This window comes from Lagopus leucura, unplaced genomic scaffold (assembly GCF_019238085.1).
Source record: "Lagopus leucura isolate 7727_CA_CO unplaced genomic scaffold, USGS_WTPT01 Super-Scaffold_73, whole genome shotgun sequence".
Lineage (NCBI taxonomy): Eukaryota > Metazoa > Chordata > Aves > Galliformes > Phasianidae > Lagopus > Lagopus leucura.
The window spans coordinates 46,081,225-46,105,501 of NW_024962252.1; the positions used below are offsets into that span (position 1 = coordinate 46,081,225).

At 35.0% G+C, this 24,277-nt stretch overlaps 1 protein-coding gene across 6 annotated transcripts in view; it reads left to right on the forward strand.

Moving 5' to 3' along the window:
* The window catches only part of L3MBTL3 (L3MBTL histone methyl-lysine binding protein 3), a 76,041-nt gene that overhangs the window by 43,311 nt on the left and 8,453 nt on the right, over positions 1-24,277 (forward strand). For all 6 annotated transcript variants that reach the window (XM_042892628.1, XM_042892638.1, XM_042892646.1 and 3 more), the window contains 7 exons: positions 5,618-5,694; positions 7,740-7,825; positions 8,812-8,922; positions 10,408-10,522; positions 14,358-14,460; positions 20,519-20,665; positions 22,033-22,197. In XM_042892628.1, the coding sequence (XP_042748562.1) occupies positions 5,618-5,694; positions 7,740-7,825; positions 8,812-8,922; positions 10,408-10,522; positions 14,358-14,460; positions 20,519-20,665; positions 22,033-22,197 (804 nt within the window). The remainder of the gene's footprint in view (positions 1-5,617; positions 5,695-7,739; positions 7,826-8,811; positions 8,923-10,407; positions 10,523-14,357; positions 14,461-20,518; positions 20,666-22,032; positions 22,198-24,277) is intronic.

Here is a 24,277-nt window from a genome sequence, read left to right on the forward strand (position 1 = left end):
CATCAAATTTTGGGATCAGCTTGCCAAGAGTGTGGGAAAACATGCTTCATTCACTGTTCTGCTCCTGTCCACCGTGCATAGAAAAGTAATTTCTAATGCCCCTCGTGAAGGTAAATCAGTTTTGATTATCTGAATTTTTGCCTCATCTGTGTGATACACAGGTAAGACTGGACGCAGATATGGGCTGGATTTTTGTGTGATACAAAATAAGTGGCCAGTTCAACTCTCCACCAGCATCTGCTACTTTGCTAAGAGCAAAGTCTTTAAAAATTATGGTCCAGTTGTTTCTTTTTTTGAGATAATAAATTTTGCTGCACCCTTTCTTTGAAAGGAATGCTCTTTTTGAAGTAATTATAATATGCCAAAAGGAGGATAAAACAATCTTAAAGAACTGAGGGTCACAGTACATGCTTTTAACTACCTGAATGGATAATAGACTAATGCATGAATCTAAAGCTGTAAAATGTTCTGCAAATAACCATGTGTCTGTCTTATCATCAGGTAATCAGTACAAAATATGGCAATGTGACTTGATGGGCCACCTCTGGATGCATATCTTATGAGTCACATTTTGGGAGGTCATAACCTAAAATAATACCTTCTTGTCAACGATGAAGTATTCTCACTTATTCACTAGATGGGGCTGCAGGATGATTTCTATGTTTTTCTTTCTTTCATTTTTTTCTTTTCCTTTTTCCTGGCTTCTTTTTGTTTTTCTTTTTGCTTTTTTTTTTTTTTTTTTTTTTTTTGCACATAGTTAAATGCACTGACATGTCACAGTCAAGAAGTTGTATTAGCAGCATTCCTGAGGGGTTTATTATATATTAATTATTATATATTCAGAAATTAATATTATTTCTGAATATAATGCATGTACATATGAGTGTTTTGGGATAGCTAATGTTATCATTGGAATCACAGAATCACAGAATCACAGAATCACCCGGGTTGGAAGGGACCCCAAGGATCATGTAGTTCCAACCCCCCTGCCTGGCAGGGCCACCAAACATACACATTCAGATCAAGTTGCCCAGGACCCCGTCCAACCTGGCCTTAAACACGTCCAAGGACGGGGCATCCACAACCTCCCTGGGCAGCCCGTTCCAGGGCCTAACCACTCTCCTAGTAAAGATTGGAAGATTGGAATTGGAAATTGGAAGTTGTATCTAAATTTAATAATGTGAAATTCAAAATACCAGAAGGTTTGTTTCCCCAAAAGTGAAAAACAAAAATTGCCTCAAAACAGAAAATGAATGTAATATTTACAACTTATTTTAAAAAATAAAAGCTAATGAGTAAATCTTTAGGTGCAGACTCATTTTGGGAGCGTTTTTCTAAGTATTGAATATTCTTTTTTTCTAACGACCAGTGTTATCATCTGTCTGTCTTGATCTGAATTGTATGAACTATTTATATGAAATGGATCTGGGGGAAAAATTAACAAGACAGCTGATTTTAGCAATAGAAAAGAACTAATTCTGCTTCCATAGCCATGCCTGCCGTTCAGACGTCCTCTCCTGCTGTGAGCTAGCAGTCGTTTAGCTGCAGGCATGTTCCTTTCCTGTAGAGCGCTGCACTTGCCAGGGCTCACATTCCCAGCTGCCCTCAACTTTTTTTGTTGTGGGAAGCTGTGAACAGTGAAACTTCTTTCTGACCTTTTACATCCCGTAGCTCTTTTTTGCAGTGACATCCTTTGCAGGATGTCATTAAGCTGTTCATAAGTTAGCAGAGCTGCTGGCTGTTCTGTCCCTCCATGTGGTTCAGCTGGCTCTCTGCTGCTTTTTGCTCCACTTTGGCTGCCTGGATTAGCTTCAGTTTCCAGTACAAACAATGGTTGTCCTTTCCTGTCTGAATGCTCTCTAAAGACTGAAAGAATGGATTGTGAGTGATATTAAATTGTGTGAACATTACAACTTTTCTCTGGGAATGGAGCCTGCCTGTTCGAAAACGGTAGTGTTCTGTTGCAATCCAGACATTCGTAAGTGTAGAGGTACAAAGTTCTGCAGTTCCTGCCCATAGTGGCAGACTTTTGGGCCTAGTGAGCATCTTTGCAATTCATGGATCATTGTGATTTATGAGGCGTGTGAGCTGGGTGTTCTGCGATCTGTTTGGGAATGAATGAGATAAAAAGCTGTGGGATGCCGCAAATTGATTGTGAAAAGTCAGCATAGCCTTTGGCATTCCAGCTGATGCATCTTGGTCTTCGGCTGATAGGCTGTAACTGTTCTTCCAAACTGGGTATATGTGTGCATGAAATAACACATTGAGACATAATAGTTTTGACTTAACTTGTGTGTTATTATTACTGAGCTCCAGTTTTTATTGTTAAATAGACTGTTAGAAGCTGAAAGGCTGTGTAAAATCACTGTGTGAAGATGGACTGTTTGACCTGGTTTTGCTGGAACAGTGCTGTTGTTTTTTTCATGAGGCTGTTGTGATTACAGAAGCCTCTTACAGGCTTGTTTGAAATGACCAGGCTTTCTTGTAAAGCAAACCAAAATGTTGCAAATGTTTTATAATGCTGTTTTACAGTGCTGTTCTGTCAAGCATTCATTGCTACGCATTCCAAATTCACTCTCATTGCTGCAGTGTCAGAGCATCTTCCAGTAGTGCATCATCCATTGTGACAGACTTTTTTCAAAGTGAGAAATGTGTGAAGTGGCATTTACTATTCAGAATTTTATACACATGTTCAAACTGTGTGCTTGCAAAAGCAAAACAGAAGTAATGCTTTCGGGAAATCTGTCCTGACAAGAGTTTTTACACATTTAGCCCATCACTGTAAGCAAATATTGATCATACTGTAGTGGCTCATGAGCATGGGTCTTGATCCCAAATTTAACTTAGGTGAATTTTGAAAGCAATTTCTGGACTTTACTAGAAAATATTTCACACTAAGAGCGTGTCCTTTCTGTGTGAAAGTCTGTGTAAAGACTTCTATGTAATACCCTTCTTTCGAGAAGGATAGAAGAGAGGAATGCTGCCCCCCATACTTCTAGCCTCTCTTCGCATTTACTGTAAAGAGACAGGAAGAAGAAAGAGAGTGAGGCATTCACCTTTTCTCTAATTTCTTTGGGACAAAGCGTTTCTAGGAGTTGGAGTACTGAGTTTCATCAATACAAAATTATTATTAAAGTCATATTCATTCCTTTTGTTAATAGTGATTTTGGTTATTTAGAAAGTACTTGATGTGATACTATAAATACTTATGGATGTACAGTATAGCTTTATATATTGCATAGGACAAAAGGTTGGTGTTCTTGATGTGAGCTGAATTCTTGCCTATTGTCAGAGCCATTTCAGAATCTACTGAAAGCAGATTTTATCCACTAGAAAGGGATTTATTTGGCATTATCACCAAGAAATAAGAGTGCAACTCTTTTAAACATAAACCCACAAGATAACTGTAGTAGGTTGGCTAATATTTTTCAGCATTAGTATATTCCTTTTGGGTACCAGGCTAGAGAAGTGCTTATTGTGAAAAAATGGTTTTGAGACATTCATCTTGTATTTCCGTTGTTGAAATACATCAGTGCTGAATTTTAACCATTGTTGAGTGAAATTACTTTTTAGATTAAAAAAGTGTTTTGTGTATCCTAAATACACATGTTCATTCTTTTTTGTTGTATGCAGCAATGAGATAGTAACTCAGGGCTCATTCTGCAGTCTTTTCTATGTCTCCTGCAATCCCTAAAACATGCTTGTGTTCATGGTCTGCAGAACTAGCATTTTGACCTATAAATTAGGATGTTAGAGTTCCTGCTAATTTACCTTCAACTTTTATTCAGTTCTTTGCACTTTCTTAGATATCACAGATTATCTAGATGTGGTGTTTTTATGATATAAATTAGCACTGCGAACAAAGGGAGATAATAGGTATGAACTTTCAGCATGCTAATGCTTTCCAAGTAGATAATGGATAGTGGTCCTGTTGCAACAGTGGGGGAGAACATACCCACTGTTCAGGTATTTTGTGTTTGTAACTCCTGGTCTGGAAGGAAAAGGCAGGAATAGAAGTCAATCTCCAGCCTATGGTTTGAAACATTGACTTCACAGAAGAATTAAATAGAAACTGGATCACTATGACTGATTCAGTATTTTATGCAAAGACTGTTGTGTACAAAGTAGATGCCTTCATGCATGGATGCTCTCTGCATAGCTTCTTTCAGTAAATATTTGCAGAGTGTTTGGGAAGAAGCATCCCTTCAGCTAGGAGGGAGAGATGATGTTCCTACCTAGTCTGCTTAGGCTTGATTTCTTGATCCTGCTTTTGAGAAATGAGAAATGAAGGCTTTAACTATTTTAACTTTCATAGACAAGCATACAAGGTGGTCATCATGAACACTTGAATACTGTCTGCTTCATAAAAAGCCACCGCTGATTGTTCATCAAACTGAAAAAAAACAATCTCTGAGTATTGCTGCAAACATAGAGATGGTGAATGTTTCATAGCTTTTTATTTTTCATGGCTTTTTATTTTTCCTGTAGATCAGTAATATTAAGTAATAATATGTGCTATATATTACATAGGATATGCGTTATACTGTAGATGCGCTATACACATTACATGTTGTATATAATGTATGTAACAAGTACACAAAAATAATATTTTAATAGATTATTAATAATGAATATTAAAATGATTTTTCTCTCATCTGCTGATTATGTTTTTACAGTCCATTTGTTATTGTTGTTTTTCACTGCTTACAGAACTTAGTAGCCAACTTTGTAGCTTTCTTCTAAGCATTATTTGACCAAACAAATGAGTAAAATGAGAGTGATCTTTCTTTCAGAAGATGCCAGCACGTCAATTCCAGCTCACCCTGCCTGTTAGACTTCTGTGGTTCTTGTGGTACACCATAGGCAATAGCACTTCTGCAAAATTTGGTTCACATAATAGAAAATATAGGAAATTGTTAGTCCCCTGAATGAGAGTTTGAGCAGCCTTCTTAGGGCAATTTTCAGTCATGGTTCACTGATGAGTCATGCATTCTTTCAGGCGAGTTGGGGTCTAAAATCCTGGGTTTTTTTTTTTTTTTTTTTTTTTTCTGACAATTTTGTGCAGACTTTTGCTTTTCTTGTATTCTGCTGGGCTATAATAACATGTTCATAGCTCCATTCAAACCCCATAGAAGCTAGTATTTTTGCTTGTTGTTGACAGTCTGTTGGAGTTGTGCATGATTTTCTAATCTGCCTCCAGGTGCTCTCAGATCTGTAATCAAGGTCTTTTAACTTTTGGTGTAAGGTTTGAGTCTTGATATTGAAAAACCTCCTGTCTGATGGGATAATGTATTCTTGCAACCAAGCAACGTGCTTCTTCCAAGAATCTCTACATCTGAATTTTTCAGGTCCACCATTATAGCTTGTCAGTAAAGGTCTACTGACTTAGACCTGATTTATTGATCTCTTGGTTAAATTTTAATAAAGTCCTATGTTTGTATAGGTGGTAGCAAAGGCTGTGTTAAACGCATTCCTATTTTCAGGTTATATTTGCAGTTTTAAGTATAAGTTGAGTGTATCACAGGCTATTTAGAATTTGATAAATCTTTTTAGTATGTATTATTTTCTAAGTATAATAAGATGTCTGAAGAACTGCATTATTTTTTTCTCGTCTCAGGTGTGAGGCAGCTAGCCCACATATTCATCCTGTTGGGTGGTGTAAAGAACATAAAAGAACTCTTATCACCCCACCAGGTTTGTATCATGCTACATATCTGAAAGATGTAAGTAATAGCCAGCTGCATAATTACATCTTACACTGAGCTTATTGTTACCTCTTCTGATTTTTTTTCTCTGTAATTAAGAATTGCTATTACTGATTTTTATTTTTTATTGGGCATAATTTATTGTGAGTAGAGTTATATTAGACATTAGCTAATAAGTATATACATATCTACTACTTCAATAAAGACATTCATTTATTGTAAGGCTTACATTGTGAAAGTGCTGATAATATAAATTCTGGATGCATGAGATTTCCCACATAAGAAAAATAATCTTCATGTGAACTAAATTGTTTGGATATCAGGAGCGATGAGACACAGGAACGGGCTGCTCTGAGAAGTGGTGGAGTCACCATCTGTGGAGATGTTTGAGAAACATAGATGTGGTACTGAGGGACGTGGTTTAGTGGGCATGGTGGGGATGGGTTGGTAGTTGGACTAGATGATCATAGAGGTCTTTTCCCACCTTAATGATTCTATGAGTCTATGATTCTAAATATACATGTTAATGTGGGGATAAGACAATTGCTTTATGCAATCAAGGGGTCGAACTTGTTAAGGTTCTTTGGGACTCAAGAAGTGAGAGTCAACCATTATGAATGGAAAAGTGCTAATTGCTAGTAAGTACAAGAAAACCTCTATTTTTCAGTATTGATGTGTGTATCTGGATTAGCCCTCCATGTCAACAGAAAAAGAAGATGCTTGTATGGGAAGTAGTACAGACCACAGCTTTATAAAAGACTATGCTATCTAACATATCTCTTATTATATCTCTTATGCCTTTCATGCCTGTAAAGCTTTCAGACATAAATGATTTTAGAAACCAATATAAAGACTTGATAGCCTAGTACAAGAACCTGGCAGAGTGATAAAGCACCTGTGCCATTGTGACAGTGCTTAGGCTGGCTGTTTTACTATTGCTTTAGTAATTGAAGATATTAAAAAAATAGAATCATAGAATGGCTTGGGTTGAAAGTGACCTCAAAGATTATCTAGTTCCAACTCCCCTGCCATGGGCAGAGTTGCCAGCCTTTAGATCAGACTTCCCAGGAGCTCATCAAGTCTGACCTTCAATGCCTCTAGGGATGGGACATCCACAACTTCTCTGGGCAAACTGTTCCAGTGCCTTACCACCCTCTGAATGAAGAATTTCTTCCTAACCTCTAACCTAAACCAAATCAGAACATTTGTATGCTAGGGCTTATACAATTTTGTCCCAAAATGCTTAATATGATTTAAGTAAGGTTTGAGAAGATGTAGGCCTGATAACAAAAATTTGGCATGCTTTGTTTTTTCTTCCTGTATTAATTTTTAGATAGATCAGTTTTGTGACTGAATCACCCCAGGATCACTCAAATACAACTTCTGTTACAGTAAGCAGGAAGGAGTGATTGGGAAATACAGCAGTTTCTCTTAGAAACAGTGGCTTATGCTGGCTACTTTTTAAATAGCTATTTTATTTGTGCTTATTTGTTAGTTTCATAGTGAATTGGAGTAGATTAGTTTTATAAGCACAACTTGAGTTTGGAAGATAGGCACCCATGCAAGAAAAAAAGAGAAAATATTGAAAGAGTAGGGGGATGCTTATAGCAGTACTAAGGCAAAAGACCTAAAAGGGAAAAAACAATAAAACTAGTGTTTGAAATGGATTAAAGAAAGCATCATTGACTTTGATGAAATATATATGGGTCTGAAGTTCACATGTAAGGCCCTCATCAGTATTTTCATGCTGATAGCTGTGAAGAATTTCGAAGAGAATAATAATCCATTTTTCAACTCTAAGAAGCAGTTTTATCCCATAAAATGCAAGTTGGTCAACTCTATAGTTGTACCAAGTTGTTCAACAGCTTGCTGATAAAGCTGAAATCTTAGAAGGGGACTGTACATTCTGGGTCTGTAGTGGAATCTGAAGCGTAGAACAAAGCAGTATTATAAAGCTAAGTTAGGCATTCTGTAAATTATGCATAATTTTTTACACTGCAATGTTTAATTTTGCTAATATTTCTTTTGTGCCAGACTACCCACATGCTAAGCATTTTTCTTGGGAGAAGTATTTGGAAGAAACCAGCTCATTACCTGCACCTGCAAGGGCTTTTAAAGTGGTGAGAAAATGCTTACAATTTTATCATGCTTTTAAGTGCATATGATTAATTAAATAAGGGAATATATATATGATGTTCTTATATTTCCCAGTGCATCCAATTAATTTGTTGCTTTATAGGAGGCTTACTTTTGTGCAAGTTCATAGTTCACTATTAGAAATCCTGTAATTATTAATAATAATTGCTATTACTTTATTATTTTAATTGTTTCAAATGGAATTAAATGCAACAAAATATTAGTAATTCATGTAATTTGCTATGAGAAATTACTGCTTCGCTATTAGAAATAATAAGATAGCTACTGAATCATCATGTCATTACTTGAACTTATGTATTTCTACCCCTACATTTTAAATGGTGCAGGAAATACAGTGAGAATATAAGAATGATTATAGGAGGCCAGGCTAGTTGCCTGTCTAGTCCATTCTCTTGCAGTAGCCAAGGGACAGTTTGTATTTAATATGTTTAGTAAACCTTTTCATCTCTAAACCTGTGAATAGGGCATTTGGACAGAATCCAGTGATAGCTCCCAAGTTTTTGAGAAGACTGTACTTTTATTTTGGTTTTGAACATACTACTTTCTTTCAGTGACATCTATCTTCCCTGTCAGCAGTGGCCTGATAGCATTTTCAGTGAGAATACAGAAGACCTCACTGGTAGTAGCTAACATCAGATAGTCCATAGGCCCTAACCCCTTGCTTCAGAGCTCTCAAATTGGATTGTTTGAGATTTTCAGACTACGGTTACTAATTCTATATTCTGAACGCTTTGCTAAGAAGTGAATTACCAAAAGCTGAAATGTCCTTTCCAACCCGAGTTGTTTGAGTTTGAGAAAATTGGTTTGAATTTTCTTTTTATATTTGTATTTGTCGGAGGAGAAGGGCAGATTTGAGAAAAGAAGGAAGGAAGTTTTTGATGGATTTTAGCCATTATAAGATCGGGTTTGAGTTTTTCTTCTGTTTCACATAGGTTTTTTTCTTTCCTAGAAACCTTCTCATGGCTTCCAGAAAAACATGAAACTTGAAGTGGTTGACAAGAGAAATCCAGTATTTATCAGAGTAGCAACTATTGTAGATACTGATGACTATAGAATAAAAGTAAGTTTCTCTGTCTTATTGTACCACCTCACTTCAGTTCCCAATTAATACTTGTAAACCCAAAATCTTACAGTTGTAAAATTAAGCAAGAATTCGGCTGTGTCCAGCTAAGCTTTTACTTGTCCTTTTTCACTTATTAATATGCACATAATTCCTTTGGATGGGGTTGTTCTCTTGTCCTCTTAGTTACATTTGCTGACATAGGTAATTAGTAGAACTGAATATGAAAATTGCTTAGGAAACCGCTGATACAAAACATTTGACCATTTTATTGAAAGAAGTGAAGATTTAGTAGTTAGGACCCTATAAAATATTTGGGCTGGTTTAACTGAATCTATCCTTGTAAAAGTCCAAGAAAGGAGAGAGATACAAGGGAGAAATGAAAAAAGAACCCTGATCTCTTGTGTTTTATCAGAAACTTCTGCAATTCTGAAGTTTGTGATAATTGACCATGTGTAATATAATAATATATATTGGATTTAGACTGGAATAATTTCAGATTTTTTTTTTTTTTTTTTAACTGCAATTTTCCAGAACTTTTATAATTGAATTGTTTTTGCTTTGTTTTACAAAAGCAGCTTCCTCTCTGGAGCATTTGACTGTGAAGACTGGCATATGCCAGATATTCAGTTAGGTGGATATGAAAGATATTTGTGTAATGCATTTCATAGAGATTTATTCAGCGTACCTGTACTTCAAGCAGTAAATGCAGCTGGCATTTCCTTTTGAATCTGAATTAGTGAGGTAGAGAATCAGCAGATTTCATTTTCCAATTAAAGATTAAGTTACATGAAAAAGAAGGAGGGGGAAAGAATCCTCTCAAGTCTAACTTATTAATATGGTGGATTTGTAGCTTCTTGAATGGCAGTTTAATTGACTCCAGAGCATAGGTTGAAAAGGGCTCCGTTTGAACGTGTGTGTGTACATGAATCCACGTGTGTACATGAGAGATCTGAGCCATTTACAACTACAGAGGTTAAGTAATATTCATCTTTTGTTTGAAAAAAAAATGTTGTACAAATTGGTGTTTTTTTGTGATGTCACATAACTTGATTTCTCTTCAGCTTCAACTTTTTATCCTGTATGACCTGATTTTAATAAATTATTACTTGTTGTTTTGTTTTTTGTCCTTTTTTTGTCTTTTTTTTTTTTAATGGATAAATGCCTTTTTTTTTTTTTTGCTTACCACTCTGCTTAAATTGTTTACTTCCTTGCTTAGGTATTAAAGTGAGAAGTAAGCATGTTCTGCTGTAGGGATTTGAGCTGTTTTGTAAGACACAGTAAATGACCAAATGACACCTCTCTTCTTCATTCGAAGTGTATTTGGGTCGAAAATCTAATATATATGTATTTTCAGTGTAACATCTATAGTTTTCTTAAAATGACTTCTCTAATGGAGATAGCATTTCTAGAGATTGCTCAGGGAAACTGTTCTAATAGGGAATCTTATAATCTAAAATGTATTTTTCTCTTTTGTAAATGTAGGTCCATTTTGATGGCTGGGATAGTATTTATGATTATTGGACAGATGTAGATAGTCCTGATATCCATCCTGCAGGCTGGTGTACAAAAACTGGACACCCTCTTCAGCCTCCACTGAGTGAGTGAAATTGCATTATAATGTGGTGATATTAAAGGCCTGTGTACTAGCTGATGTTTCCTCTGCCAGTGTTGTCCAAAGAAAGGTAGCAACTAGGATATGCAAAATAATGTAAATGTGACATTTAGTGCAAAATCAACATAATTTAAAATGTCACTAATTAATCACTTTTTCGTAGATAGCTTTAATGACCCTTACTGTAACAAAATACATTTATCTGTGTGCATAAGAATTAAGAGTCAAAACCTGAAGTATTAGCAAGGATTTGTTGTGTGAGATCCAGGCCCTCTTGAAGCCAATGATAAAACTGCTGTGGTACTTCTACAGGGCCAGGATATTATTCTTAAGATCTTATGCCTATATCTTCTTAAAAATTATTGTGCTTTTCAGCATAGAGTCCAGACTGCCCTGAGAAGGTGCTCTTTTCAAATGCTGCCAAATCCTCAAAATCAGCTAACTTCTTTTTTGTCTTCAGCTGCACAAAGTAGTCTTAATGCTGCCCATATTAGAGATAAATCAAACAGAAGCATAGTACCAGTAATAAAACTGTCTTTATCAGCTTGCCCTCTCTGAGAATTTGTTTAACTTGTTGAAGAAGTGGGAAATCTGTCATAAATGAGACTAGAGGTTACAGGGAGATGAGATTTTGATGGCAAAGATATCCCTGCCATGCTGCTGTGTTTTTAGGTACATTGAAGTCACTTTATCCAAACTTTGAGCAGATGATTTTGAACTGAGTGCTCTTTTCTAGACTTGCATTGTAAATACTTGACTTGTAACTCTGAGCTTTGCACAAGTGCTGAGTGTTCCACAGATATAACTGAGATCAGAAAAAGCTGTGCTTGGAAAATAAAAAACGCTGAACTCTGAGAAGTTCTGAGAAGTTATACAAAATAACAGGGATAAGGCACACTCAGAAAGTGTTAATTCATTACCTGAAAATCTCTGTGCTTCAGTTCAGCGTTTCTGAAATGTCAAGAAAAGTGTTTCCTATCAAGACTGTGATAAGAATATATTCATTAGTTTTCTCTGCATTCCAGTGGTGCAATGATGACTGCCTGTTAGGAAGTTAATTGTTCTGCCTTCAAAGCAGAATCTGAATAGAATGCCGTAAGTAGCAAAGCACAAAGTGAATAATGAGAGTAAAATAAGATGCTGCATATCTGCTTCTTAAATTGAGATGTGCATCCTGTGTTCTGAATGAAGGATGAGTCCAGTGGGAAAAAGTATTTAGCTACATAAATAGAAAATATATCATACAGAAAAAAAAAAAAAATGAATAAGGTTGTGACATTTCTTTTACCAGTGATTGAAAAAATATATATATTTTAACCTAGCTGGGAGTGCAAAATATATAACTTCATTTTGGTGGAGGTGTTTAAAGAAATAAAACTGCAGATAACCTTTACATACAGGACATCATCTCCTCTATTTGTTCATGTAGGAACCACTGTTCATTTTTTCTAGTGTGTGATGGGAGATAATGATATTTTTATGTAAGTTTAGATAGAAGAAGGAAAATGGACCATATGACAGAAGGAAAAGTAACTGTTCTTTAAATTGAAAAATATTAATTCTCTGTAGGAATACGATTAAAGTAGTGTGATTACTGAATAGTACAATAAGACATTCCTGTCTAATGGTATGGTCCACGTATCTGTCTTTAATAGCAGGAGCTTTGTGTGAGTGCTGTGCTATGCTACCAATATTAGCCTATAGCAGTCATCATAACAGCTTTATGAGAGTCAGAGTGTTTTATCTTAAGGTATAGTGAAGTCACCATGATGGATTATGAACTTTCTGATACTAGTTAGGGAATTAGGAACCACGTGTTGGTATTGATTTTAATATCACTTCACAGTGACGCAGCAGCTTTCTTACACAGACACAGCTTTTTAAAATGGCATTGTTAGAGTTTCAATTTATTATGTGAAAGGAAAGCATTTGTTAGGAAGCTAGTTTGTGCAAAAGCATAGCATCAGTGTACTGGTTTGTTTTGCTTCTAGCATATACTTCCAATTACATTTTATTTTATTTTTGAGCTTAACTGACTCTTTACTGGAAAATTCAATTCTTTTTTTACTTATTTGAGGGGAAACTGAGCTGCTTATTCAAGGGTTTACACAAGTGTAGATATTCCTCGGAACAGAGAAGAAAATATTTTATATTTAGATATTTTTATTTATTTCAGTAAGTTTTTTTGTGGTTTTGGACATGTTTTCTTTTCCTAGGTTGTGCATGTTACCAGTGGATAGAGGCAAATTAGGAAATGTTCATACCATGCTGATTCTCTTTTTAAAAAAAACAACAAAAACAGAGCTTTTTGGTTTTTTTTGCTTTAACCTAAGTTTTATCTTTTCTGACTGAATTACTTATGAATTATAGGAAGAACTTTTTTATTGCCATTGAAGTTTTAGGAAGAAATATGGAAGAAATACTGAACTGTACGAGAAAGTATTTTGGTGGTCAAGTTACTGGATCAATTTTCTTGAGTATCTGGCGACAGGCTGGCTTGGTAGGCCTCATCCTAAAGAAGATCCTTGTAGAAGATGAGGTTCCCTGCAATATTCATGTGCAAACAGAAATGGATAAATTGCTTTTGAACATCAGTAGATCATAGAAGAATCATACAATTGCTCAGGTTGGAAAAGACCTTAAAGATCATCAATTCCAACCGCAACCAAACCATACTACCCTAACTCTAACACCCCACTGCTAAATCATGTCCTTGAGCACCACATCCAAACAGTTTTTAAACACATCCAGGGATGGTGACTCAACCACCTCCCTGTGGAGCAGCTTGGTTGTCTAAACCTACCCAGTTTTGCATAATTTTCTTGCTTATCTAATTTGTTTCCAATTTGAAGTGTCCTACCTAACTTAGTCATTCCTCATAAGAGCGCTATTTCATACCTGGATTGAGAGTAGGTCGAAACAGACAAAAAGATTTCAGTTCTGTTGTACTAAGATAAAGTGACCAGAAGAACAGGCAATATTTAAGTAGAATAATGATGTCCTGTCTTGTTCTGTAGTTATTTTCATTGTAACTCCTTCTATTTTGTTTGCCTCCTGAACTGTTACTGGTCACTTAGTATGTGTTCTCATGGAAGAACCTGAGGCCAATGGTAGCTTGGCCTGCCTCAGATATGGTGTGGCCAGCAGGACTTGGGAAATGATTGTCCACTTGCACTCTCACTGGTGAGACCACACTTCAAATACTGTGTTCTGTTTTGGGCCCCTCACTAAAGGAGATGCATTGAGTTGCTGGAATGTTTGCAAAGAGCAATTAAGCAAGTGAAGGGTCTAGAAAACAGGAGTTATGAGGAATGACTGAAGGAATTGGGATTGTTTAATCTGAAAAAGATGGGCTCAAGAGCAGACCTCATAGCTCTCTACAACTGCCTGAAGGAAGACTGCAGTGAGGAGGTTTTTCGTCTCTTTTCTCAGATGACAATTGATAATACTTTTAGTATTATTTTCAGCCTTGTTTTCACCTTTTGTTTACTGGAAAATTTAAGCTAAAAACAGAGATCAGTACCCATTATTAACAAATTTCTTTCTTTAGGAACAACAGGGTAACTTATTTTGAATGTGCTCTTGCAAAACTACTTGTGTCTACTTACAGTTATTTAATAGGAGACAGGTTAGAAGTCTTACAGTTCCTCTAGGATTTGCATTGTTTATATAGATGTAGCCCTTCAGTAGAGATTTACTCAGAGTAGTTTTATTTCTCCATTGGAAGAGATCGTTTGAATCTCCGTCTTGCTTTTGCAAAGTGTATTTTTTAAAGTACGTTAAAATTATGTATGTCGTATGTAATTTCTCTGACATACAGGTCCCTTGGAGTTAGTGGAAGCTTTGGAGCATGGAGGATGTCCCACAGCAGGATGTAAAGGAGTTGGGAATGTTAAAAGAGCAAGACATATTGGCCATCATAGGTATGTGCAGTGAAAAAGATATTTTTTTAATTTAGTAATGTCTGCATGCATTTTTTTTAATTGTTGTTCACAAGAAAACGTATCCTGTCTGGAGAAAAAAAACTAAATTTTGTAAAATGAAATATGAAATTATTTCAGTTGCCATGGTGAGCATACTGAAATAAACATTAGCAATCTGTGACTTCATTTCACCAGATGAGATTTCTCAAACATCATTTTTGTCACTATTGATAGATTCTGCTAATCCAGATTTTCCTATGTAGATTCCGTGGCTTGCTGTTTGATTTGCAAAAGGTTATAGACAAATTTGTATAAAGCAGTAACTTTTGATCCTTTTGAAACCAGGTCAATAATGTTTTTTATCACTTCAATGTTTTGTTTTGCTCAGCAGGGGCAAAAATTTGCTTGTTGGCTTGAAAAAAATACCAAAATGAAAATTCTGATTCATACATTCCCAAATTACAGCCTGAGTGTTTATACTGAGTGTTTCTAAAAATCTTTTTTTTGAGCACTTAAGTGTAATACAAAAATGTGAATCTCTCAGGCTCTCCTGTAAGAGAGCTGACCTAGAGAAAGCAGATGTGTGGGAGAATAGAATGATGCATGAACACACAGGGACATGGGGATATTCACTAAGCCAAAATTTGACAGTTTTTGAAATGTTTATAGTATGAGATTAATCTTGAATATTTCAGTAAAGAAAATACAATTACTGTAATATGTTGAGAATTGAATATCATAAATAGCATCAAATAGCCTTTTCACAAATCAGTTTCCAAAATTTTTCTTTGAATTCTTTCCATTGAACAATCAAAGGATCCGCTAACATTTGTCACTTTGTGCTTTCTGCTCTAATGTCACTAGAGGATTTCTCTTTGGTAATATGTTTATATTTTTCAAGAATATTATCAAATGCTCATGATCCAAGAGACAGTACAAGAGATTGACGTTTTTGGTGGCAGAATTGTATCCTGTTGATGAGAATTAGGCTACAGAGTTTTGGTGGCATATCAGCACTGTTTCAGATTATTCTCACTTTTTTCCTTCTGTCTTTTTCTGTTCATGTTCTTTTTTTTTCTTCTTTTTGGTTTGTTTGGTTTTTGTTTGTTTGTTTTATGCCTTTCCTTTTGAAAGACTTTGTTGATCTTAGCATGGTGTCTGCTTAAATAATCTATCAGTACTTAAGAGGTACTTGCTCTTTTTTTTTTTCTTGCTGTAAAATCTTCCTTTTTAACTGAAAATCGTTTCATATACTGATAGAGTGAATCTTTTTTAGTATGTCTGATTGTAAGGCAATAATGTCCAATTTAGGATATTTTCCTTAACATATGCTATCTCATTATTTATAGTCAGATGAACATAACCACCATTCTCAGCCCAATGCTGAAACTTTAAAAATAAAAAAATAGGACGAAACTTACTTGAATGTGTCAGAAAAGTTCTTCATTTGTGATCTTCTCTCTAAATACATTTTGGTATTAAAACTTTAATGTTTCTCAGGGAAAGGATGAGTAAGAGAGGTATGTTTAGTTAGTTCATGTATTCTTTGCTTTTATAACTATATTTTCCACGCTATTTAAAGTTATTATACTTACTCATCCTGAATACTGAGAAATGGCAATCTATTGTGTTTTATTTTTATTACAGTCTTAGCAATCCTGTCATTTACATATGAACTGATAGTTCTAAGAGATAAAAATATAAACAAAGAAATTTTGTTGATTATAAAATAAATTTGCTTTTTCATAGCAAATAAATTAGCATCATAAATATCTTATTAATTTGCTCTCTGTGTTGATGTTTTTTGTGGGTTTTTTTTTCTTGAGTGTTTATGAAGAAAATAATGAATTTCTTGTTTATCTGGTGTTTGCAAATTTGAGGGTCCAAGTCACCCCAAAAATTCTACAATTGTACTATTACTTTTCTTCTGAAATAACAAAGGCATTTTGAAATTGTTGCAATTATCCACGTCAGGTTTAAGTCCCCTGGGTCTCTTATCTTGGCAACCCTGAAATGTATTTAACCATGCTTATCTCTTTTTTTTTCATGATGAGGTATGTCTGTCTACAGCATAAATTTCTGAGTGCAGAAGAGATTATAATTTAAAATGCTACACAGTTCTGAAATCACGAGAACTTCTTCCTTAGGAAGCAGATAAAAGCCTAGATGGTTAATTATGTAATGGGACTAAAGCATCTATTATTTTTTTTTGAAAGCTGATGTTAATAAGGACTGTTTATCTATCACCAGTTGATCTAGTTTTGTTTTTCTGGGCACTTGAAACAGACTGGTGTGCATGTCAGTAGCATGATGCAGATTACTTGCATATTTATGATTAGGTTGTATATTGTATGCTTTCTAATGTTTAACCTATTCATTAAATCTGAGCTGTAATGCAAAACATTTGGTTGCAAGCAGGTCATTTGTGTTTTGTATTAACTCTCCATGAGTAAAGATCAAGTTTGCTTCAGCTAACAGTTCTCAATTGCATGATTTTCAGGCAATTAGAATGAGAAGAAAAAAAATTAGTTTGTAGTTCATAATTAAAATTATACACATTGCTGAAGAACACAAGTTAAAATTTATGGGGTATTATTTTCATACTAGTGACTGTAGTTTTTCTGTTAACTGGAAGTTTGCTCCTACTATCAAATAAAGATGACATGAAGTAAACAATATGCTGAACTGTTTAGGAAGCAATAGGAGCAAAATGTAAGCATAGAGAGCATTTTATTAGAAACATCATCTGTTATGTGAAAGTGAACTGAATGTGTCGTGATGAAGACCACGTTCTCAGAAAACTGTGGTGCAGAAGCACTGGAAGCCTCAGTTCGCGAGGATGTTCCATCTATTTGTTCAGTATCTGTTGAACTAAATCTCATCTGATACTTTTGTCTCCAGTTTCATTTTCTTTTATGTTAAGGGTGTTATCCCCAGACAAATAGGTTTTAAGCTACTGTTGACTCAATATATATATAATATACTGTTGAAGCAACTTTATGCTAAAAAAGGATGCATTGATGATAAACACGTTGCAAGCTGTTGAGGGCATTTGTATCATTTGTTACTAGGATAGTTAAAAATATTTCCATAAAGTCAACTGAAGTAAAAGCATCACTAACTAAAAATAATAATAACAAAAAAGCTTATAAAATATTTTTTTTCTTTGATTAAAAAAAAAAAAATCCTAAGACAATATTCAGAAATAGTTTTGCTATTATTTCATAAAAATACTAGTGATACATAACTTGGATAGTGGTTCTACAGGTGGGAAGTAAGAACACAAGTGTCCTGTGCTGCTTTCTGTACTTCTTGGGCAGTCACGTGGTCACACTATACACGCTTCTTCTCATTAATAATCAGTGCATTCTTTGTTTGCTTTTTTTTCGTCATTCATTATTCCTGATTCTACAAGAAGAGAGGTTTTTTTTTAATGTCAGGTTTTTGCTCAACTTATACAGTGCTCACAAAGTAGTAGTTCCCTTTCTGCAGTATACAGCAGATAGCTTAATTGCTGTGATGTGCTAATCCTCCAGAGTTGAAAGGTAGCTGATTACTTTCCTGTGGGGGGGCAGGGAGGATGTTAATTTGGGTATTTATTTACTGAAACGTGGGTTGAGCCTACTGAAGCAGCTCAGATGATAATAGATTATCTTCATGGTTTCAAAGATGTAAAGCAGCAATAGAAGATGTCTGGCATCATCAAACATACAGTAGGGATTTGAAATGAAGCTGCCACTTCTTGCCGTGCTGTCTGTTCTTTTGGAAGACATCAGTATCCATAGGTCAAGGATATCTGATCAAATTGTAAATGGGTTTTGAACTTCTGCTGTTTTCTAAACAGCGTGTTAAGGTATGAAGTGAAAGCTGCAGCAAAAATCCATGTTCAAACTGAGGGAAGAGTTAAGAATCCTAATTTAATTTTTAAATAACCTGATGATCAAGACTTCTGAGCACTTGAGATGTTTCTAGAACTTAGTAATGTATACATCAAATACTTCTTTATGCGTGAATAATAAGATTAATTTTTTAGTCTTTGTAGTATACAAGCTCAACTGTACTGAAGGCTGGAGGCACTGAGATTCAGGACTGATTGATCTAAAGCCACCTAGTTCAAACTGACTGCGCTCATTTGTGCTGTGTTTTGTTGCAACAGAGCTGACAGAGGAAATCATGAGCATTTGTTTTGTTGCTCCAAGTAATAGAAACATCAAAGGACTGTCATGGATTTTTTTTAACCTGATGTAGCAATTCAAATGATTAATTATGAAGAAAAACTCATCTGAATTTAATGCTGTAAAATTTCATTAATATTATAACTGTTGTTGACTGAGATTGTTCTTCAACTTCTGTTTTTGAAGAAAATTCTAAGGGAAAAAAGCAAAACAAGCAAGTTCCAATGGAAAACTGAATTTCAAGACTCCTGCTACCTTTTAATTTAAAACATACTACTGATTTTGCAAATCAGAAGATCTACTAGAGATGAAATTGTACTGTCAGACTTCATTGTGATGTAAAGTCTATGTAATAATAATAATACGTAGCTGAAGTTAAATAGCTATTTGTTTGTGTTTAGTGGTTCCTTGAGATACTCCTTAAAAATGCTTAAAACATCCCTGTGGGGAATGTTGGAAGTTGAAAGAACATTACATGCTTTATTTTATCAGAGTGGCAGAACTGAGATTGACCAGTATATTCCCAAGTTTCTGATAACTGTATATTATCACAGTGGTATGGGTTTGTCATAGTATATAAATCCCATTTGTATTGGCTCCATAAAACCATTTGCCAAATAAAAGCCTATATTTTTCAGCTTATACTTCATTTGAAAGTCAAAAAAGATGTAATTGTAATACATGCAGTAGTATAGAGAATTAAGAATACTGACCAACTTTCCCTAGTCCTCCTCTTTTCTACCTCATCCTTTAGTTCATTGTTTTTAATTTTTTTAAGGTGTCGGGCAGACACCAGCCCTCAGATAAAAATAAGCAAAAACCTAGAATGTAGGTTTTGTATTTTTTACATTTTAGCATTACAGAGGTTCTTATAATAATAGATAGGCAGGAAAGCATAATTTTATAGTTAGCATAGTAGCCCGCTAACCAAAAATAAAGCATGTTTATCTTAAAGATATTTGAAAGCTGGTCTTTTTGTTGTTCACTGTCATGACATATATATATACCTTTCAGAATTTGATGTATTGTCTCTGAAGTATACCTCGGTGTATATTATGTATTAGGATGTTATACCTGCGAGTATGTTGACTGAAAACCAGTTGGACATTCTGTAGATAAAATCTTAGTTCAGTCTGGTGTGTTTTGCATTGCTGTTGTTCCATTATCTAGCTCTTGGGCAAGCACAGGTTTTATGACATTGAGAGATATCACAAAGATTTTCACATTCGTTCAAGTCATTATCAAAAGCACAGGGTCAAATTATCTCACAAACGGGAATGCAGTGAAACGGGATGCTGAATGATAGAAAAATATATGAAAAACACACTTCTAATGCAGTAAAAGTCTTATTTGCAAAGATGGGGCATTGTCTCTCAGCAGTGAGAGAAAGTAGCCATACCTCATACTGTGCCTTGCTATACAGTCTCTTTGTGGACACTATGTAAGAGAAATATGCTCTTTTGCATGGAAGAAATATGCTCTTTTGCATAGCCGTAGAAATGTGATTGTGTTATCTGGAGTAAGAAGGATATAGTCAGAGGCATCTTCTATATTATGTGTAAAATGCCATGAAAGCTTTGTGAGCAGGCTAAACGTTCATCAAGCAATTTTCCAGAATGTATGCTGTAATATAAATTAATATAATTTGTATTCCATAAGTTGCTGTAGAAATGAAATATGAAAAGTATTCAGGTTGCCGTTTTTAATCAGTATATTTATTAATATTTTAATGTCTGACTACTTGCATTTTTTCTAATCTTCTCTATGTAAATTGATTCCATCCGCTTCTAGAAAATTGGTCTCAAATGTCATTTCAATTGAACTAAGTTGAAGTCTGCAAAGTGAATGAAATTAAGGAAGCATTTCTCTTTTTCGCCTTCTAGTGCAGTCAGCTGCCCATACTCTGAGATGAACTTGAACAAAGAAAGCCTCCTACCTGATCGGCTCAGTGGGGAGTTGCCTGCAGCCAATCATGTCCCCAGAAACAGAAGAGTGGAAGCAAGGGAAAGATCCCCCTCTCCTATAATCAAGTAATTCTGATTGGACCCATGCCTATGACTAGCTGTGGTGCTTTATTTCAGTGTTGTGTAGCATGATTTGTAGTTGTGTAATATCTGGATAGTTTCGGGAAAACCTGTCTATTTATCTGCATTTTCATTTATAGGGAAGGAATGGTTTCATCAGTGCTCACTGAAAAGATCACTACTAATACTGATTCTACTATGTGTGATTTAATAACATTTCAGTTTCACATTCAGTTTAACTATGTAAGCTACCAGGTGGTTAGCTGGAATTTAAGATGGGTTGTTTGCCTGTTTAAGAAAATGATTTATTTGGGTTTCTTCTATTTGCTGGGGTGGCCTTACTGACATGGATGTAAATTAATGTTACTCTTTGAATAACCACTATAAATTCTGCCCTTATTGTTGGAGTGGGGAATCGAATTATTGGGTGTGAGTTTTGCAAGAATGATGCATAACTCCATAGCTGAAGCTTCTTGAATGAGTACTGTGAAAACACAAATGAATGTGATGCCAAGAGACTTTTCAGATGAGGATTTTCTAACAGAAATTGTGAACACAAACTCCTGTGCTCATTTTGCGTTAGGGAGATGCACAGAAAGTTTAAGAAGGAATGGACAAGAGAGGCTTTCCATTCTTTTCAAGGGCTACATTAAAGTAAACATGAAAATGTGAATGTTTATCCTGAAGATTCCTTCCATTTTCCTCTGTTATGACCAAGTATTTTCAATGGTATTTAATGGTATTTATATTAAAAACAACATATTCAGCTGTCACTGAGCACTGTTGGGTTCAGTTGTTCTAGAACGTCTAAAATTGTAGAAATCTGAACTAACCCGCATTACCTTCTGGCAGCTAGCCTGAATTTGGTCCCAGTGAAGCCACTGACAGTTTCACCAGTTTTCTCTGTAACAGGGACAGCATTCAGCACTTCTGTTTTAACAGTCCCAGCTGACAGATTGCATAACATTTGTAGGGTCCTAAGTGCGTAGCCGTGTATTGTAAGAGATGGGATAGGAGGAAAATATGATACCTTGAATTTTTCTTATGTTACAAATATTTGAAATGGAGAGTTTATTATCAAAAATAACATTAGGCAGATTCAACAGTAATGCTGTTGAATTGTAAGCAAGTTTTACCTTTAATAAGAAATGCTTTGTAATTTAAAGTTTTGTGATTTTTTTGAAAGTCCTACGTCTACTATTCTGTTGATGCAAGTGAGAAACTTCTGTGTATTCTTCTAAAAACAAAAACAAAAACCCCACAACCTTATTTTTTTCAATTACACTGACGATTCTTTATCCATAAAGAAAATAAAATGAACAACAACTCAACTTCTTTCTTTTTAAAACATTTTGTTAACTTATTTTAAACAGTGACAGAAAATGCCCAAGCCCTGGTCACATAGGCACAAAATCTGTATCTCATAACCGATCATCTGGGAAAACTGTATCAGAAACAACTAAGCAGGAAGACAGAAAAAGTGCATCTCCTTGCAAGAAGCCCCAGTCATGTGATGTGAAAGAAAAGAAGCCACCTGGGTAACTATCAGTTCCTTTCAAAGTATGGGTTGTTTAGAGACTATTTAAAATGCAGCTTACTGTAAATGCAGTACAGAGGTTTATCTGTGAAACTCTTGGAAGCAGTGGGGAGGAAGAAGAAAGTTCTTCATATTGAAAGAGCATAATAGTCTTTGTAGAACCAGAAAGGAATGGCGTGTCACAATTTATTTAAGAAATAAGTAATACATATCAGAAAGGATAGGAAAAGTACTACAAGTCAGAGAAATTACTGAAAGTAATCTCTTAACTTTTATGCTTAGAGTCTTTTTTTGACAAAGAATGACATGAGATAGTACATTGGAAAATAATATTTATGATATTATATGTCATTATATATATATATATATATATAAATAGAGAGAGAGAGGCTATCTTTGATACTGAAAATCTAATACACTTCTTTGGGGAAATATGTGAGACAACAGCATTCCTTTTCTAAGGAATAATTTAGTTACAGCATCAGCACATTATTTTATTTTTCTTTCCTGAACTAGTGTTCACACTTTCCTTTAAGACAAAAGGTCCTGCAATAATACAAGGTTAAACTTTTATTACTATTCTTTGCTGTCAATTTTTCTTTAGAACATTCCTTCACATTATTTCTACCATCTTTGGGAAAAGATCTATTAGGAGCATCAAACAGTGTTAATATAAGTTTATCACAAATAAATAGCTTTAGTTAGTCAAACTCCATTGAATCTGAACAGCAAGAAAAGACAGAATGACAGCAGTGTAGTTTGTGTTAGTTGTCGTTCGGCATTTCAATCATATTTACAGTAAATTCCTTTCTTTTTCTTCTGGAAATAACCATTGACTTTACTGAATATCTATAAATTAATTGAAGAACAATGTATATGGTCTTTTCTTTTTTTTTTTAGAGGGTGTTATATTTATGAAGCCATAAAATAGCAGACACATGTGCTATCAGTTCTCTGATTTTCATTCAGAAAATAACAGCGTTGTGCCAAGTTTGAACTGCCCAGAGGCTTTTTGAGTTGTTTGAAGTGTTTGAATGCACTGATGACTCTCTGCATTTTATCATCTAGTTTTCCACATTCTTTATATCCAGCATAGCCAGGGAGAACTTTAAGTTGACTAAGCTTACTTTTAAACAGGTATGAGAAATGGTATTCACAGCTTTAGGTATATTTGAACTACTAGAGTTATTAAATATTGAGCATCTGGTTATTACAATACCCAGAGGATATTTTCAGGTGTTTATTCAAAGTACATATGCATTATTGAAGACAGATATGCCTACTTTTGTGCTGTTCTGCACCTGAGCTCACTGTATGGATTTAATTATGTTTGTCTTCAGTACAATCATATATGTCTTTATGTTCCAGGTAATGTCATGTTTCATAGAAGTATTTGATTGAGGAACCAACCACATACACAACAAACCATGAGATTTGTTTTGCTGTAAACCAAGTCATGTTCAGCTAATTTCTAGTTCCTCTTTCTTTCTCTCTTAGCTTTTAACAGATATAAATGTAAGCAATGGAATTAAAGTGGAATTAAATCATGCAGCCTAATGTAGTGTGTGGCAACTCTGTCTATAGCAGAGAGTTGGAATTGCATGATCATTAAGTCCCTTCCAATCCAAGCTATTCTGTCATTCTGTGATAAACAGATCTGTTTCTTCTGTGGTTTTGTGTTTTGAGGTTAACAAATCTTGATGGCTAACAGGATGTTAGCTCTAGTTTGGCTTTTTATCAGTGGAACACTGGTGAAGATGTTCTTGATTGATTCTCTGTTATTTAGTAAAGCGTGAGTTCATATGGGAGGGTTTCTTGTAGTCTTAAAGGACTTTTAGTCTGATGGCTGTTTTAACAAAATGTTCCTTATGTACCTAGTATCTCTGAGAGCTCTGCATCTGTGATGATTTAGCACGAATTGGCCAGTGTCCTCAAGTTACTGAAAGAAAGAAGGAATGCACACATATTGTCAGCATGTTCATATAGTCTTCATTTCTATAAGAAGCCAGGCTGAAAATATCTCATGAGAGTATGAAAAAGAACTTCTCAACGAGTGGCTTTAAAATGAAAATATCCATCCG